The sequence below is a fragment of the Corticium candelabrum genome, chromosome 6, assembly GCF_963422355.1.
Source record: "Corticium candelabrum chromosome 6, ooCorCand1.1, whole genome shotgun sequence".
In the NCBI taxonomy this organism is placed as follows: Eukaryota; Metazoa; Porifera; class Homoscleromorpha; order Homosclerophorida; family Plakinidae; genus Corticium; species Corticium candelabrum.
Window position 1 is genome coordinate 8,638,318 of NC_085090.1, and position 2,500 is coordinate 8,640,817.

The 2,500-nt window shown below is 34.4% G+C and overlaps 1 protein-coding gene across 1 annotated transcript in view; it reads right to left on the minus strand.

The window, feature by feature from the left end:
• Nucleotides 1-2,500, minus strand: part of LOC134181099 (TBC1 domain family member 2B-like) — a 23,387-nt gene that overhangs the window by 10,051 nt on the left and 10,836 nt on the right. Inside the window, exons 18-20 of the mRNA XM_062648304.1 lie at nt 2,035-2,178; nt 921-1,008; nt 749-855 (exon numbers count right to left, since the gene is read on the minus strand). Coding sequence (XP_062504288.1) covers nt 749-855; nt 921-1,008; nt 2,035-2,178 — 339 coding nt within the window. The remainder of the gene's footprint in view (nt 1-748; nt 856-920; nt 1,009-2,034; nt 2,179-2,500) is intronic.

The following is a 2,500-nucleotide window of genomic DNA, read 5'->3' on the forward strand; positions in this document are numbered from 1 at the left end:
TATGAATGTTGTGATGATGAGTTTGCTATGCTTCCTATCTATGTGTGTGTGTGTGTGTGTGTGTGTGTGTGTGTGTGTGTGTGTGTGTGTGTGTGTGTGTGTGTGTGTGTGTGTATTTGTGTTTGTGTGAGTTCATCATCAGTCTGCCTTCTGTCTGTCTGTTTGTTGAACTGTTTGTCTGTCTGTTTGTCTGTGTGTTTGTCTGTCTGTCTGTTGGTCTGTTCGTGTTCTGTCTGTCCATTGGTCTGTCTGACTGTTTGACTGTCTGTCTGTCTGTCTGTCTGTTGGTCTGTATGTCTGTCTTGTCTGTTTGTTGGTCTGTTTGTGATTTGTCTGCCCATTCTGTCTGTCTGTTTGTTTGTTGGTCTGTTTGTGATTTGTCTGCCCATTCTGTCTGTCTGTTTGTCTGTCTGTCTGACTGTCGGTCAACCAGTCTGTCTGTCTGTCACATCCACTAATTAATTGTTACAAACTGACTGGTCAGATTTTAGAGTTGATACTTCACTTTTCTACAGTTTTATTCAAACTACAGGAAACGTGTCCTGTGTGTGTGTGTGTGTGTGTGTGTGTGTGTGTGTGTGTGTGTGTGTGTGTGTGTGTGTGTGTGTGTGTGTGTGTGTGTGTGTGCACCCATCCGTCTGTCTGTTTGTGTCTGTTCGTTTGCTTGTCTGTCTGTCTGTCTGTCCGTCCGTCTGTCTGTACATCTATTTTAAAGCCTTAAGATTACAAAACACGTAGACTAACTAACTCTGCTAATTCCTTCATTCTCTCTCCATCATCTGCTCTCAACTGATTCAGTTCCAACACCTCGGAATTCAAAAAACTGTTTTGCATTTTGTATCCTTCACACATGTCCTGCACACAACAGCCGTACGCTTCGTAATGAGCATCACTTGCGTTACATCTTGATGTAGCATCACCTTGTAACGCTGCAGCTGCTGTATGGTGTCTGAAGGAAGTGGCACGTAACCACTTTCTGTGACAATTCCGTAATTACTGTCAGTAGATCTAGAGATGAGAGAAGAATGACATACTTGTGATGTAGCAGACAAGTTAATGAATAAGTAAACAATTGAGTATGGCAACAGATAACTACAAATAAACAGGCAAACAATAAACAAACAGAAAGACAAACAGACAAACACCCAGACAAATAAACAGACAAACAAAAGAAACAAACAGACACACAAACAGACAGACAAACAAACAAACAGACAAACAAATAGACGAACAAAAGAAACAAACAGACACACAAACAGACACACAAACAGACAAAACAAACAAACAGACACACAAACAGACATACAAACACAGACAAAACAAACAAACAGACAGACAAACAAAATAGACAAACAAAATATACAAACAAAAGAAACAAATAGACACACAAAGACAAACAAACAAACACACACACACAGACAGACAGACAAACACACAAACAAGCAAACAAACAAATTGACAAACAAACAGACAGATAAATGAATAAATAAACAACAAAAAACAGAAAGACAAAAAAACAGACAGACAAACAGACAGACAGACAAACATACAAACAAGCAGACAAACAAATTAACAAACAAATAAACAAACAGACAGACAAACATAAAAAACAAGCAGACAAACAAATTTACAAACAAATAAACAAACAAACACACAGATAAACAAATAAGCAAACAACAAACAGAAAGACAAACAAATAACAAACAGACAAACAAACAAACAAACAAGCAACAAACAAAAAACAAACAAACAAACCAACAAACAAACAGATAAACAAATAAACAAACAACAAACAAAAGACAAACAAATAACAAACAAACAAAAAATCAAACAACAAACAGAAAGACAAACAAATAAACAAACAAACAGACAAACAGACAGACAAACAAACAGACAAACAAACAGACAAACAAACAAACAAACAAACAGACGGACACAGTCACAGACTAAAAAGGATTTATCAAAACAACAGACCAATGAGCCAAAACTGGCATGTATACACTAATGAGACGAATACCAACAGACGTGGCCAACCTCTTCGTAACGTCATCCGGATCCTTCTGTTCCAATTCGAACAACTGATTTGTCAAATTCATCACAACATGATCTTTAGCCTCCAACATCTCTTTAAACATTGACAACTGCTCCTCCGCGTCAGACAATTTATGGCCACATTCTCTACATAAACCAAAAATAAGAATTACTAAAATGCCTAATATTAAATTAACAATTTTTATCAAACAATTTTATTGATATCAATAGCTTTAACTACAACAATACTGACAACAAGCTGCTACAGCAACCATGATTAAAATAATAATTATTAAAAATAATTATTAAAATTAATTAAATTAAAATAATTAAATAAAAATAATAATTAAATAAAAATAATAATTTATTAAATAATTAAACAAGAATGCTAAATAATTTAATGAAAAATAATAATTAAATAAAATAATAATTAACAAAAAAATAATTAAATGAAAAAATAATTATTAAC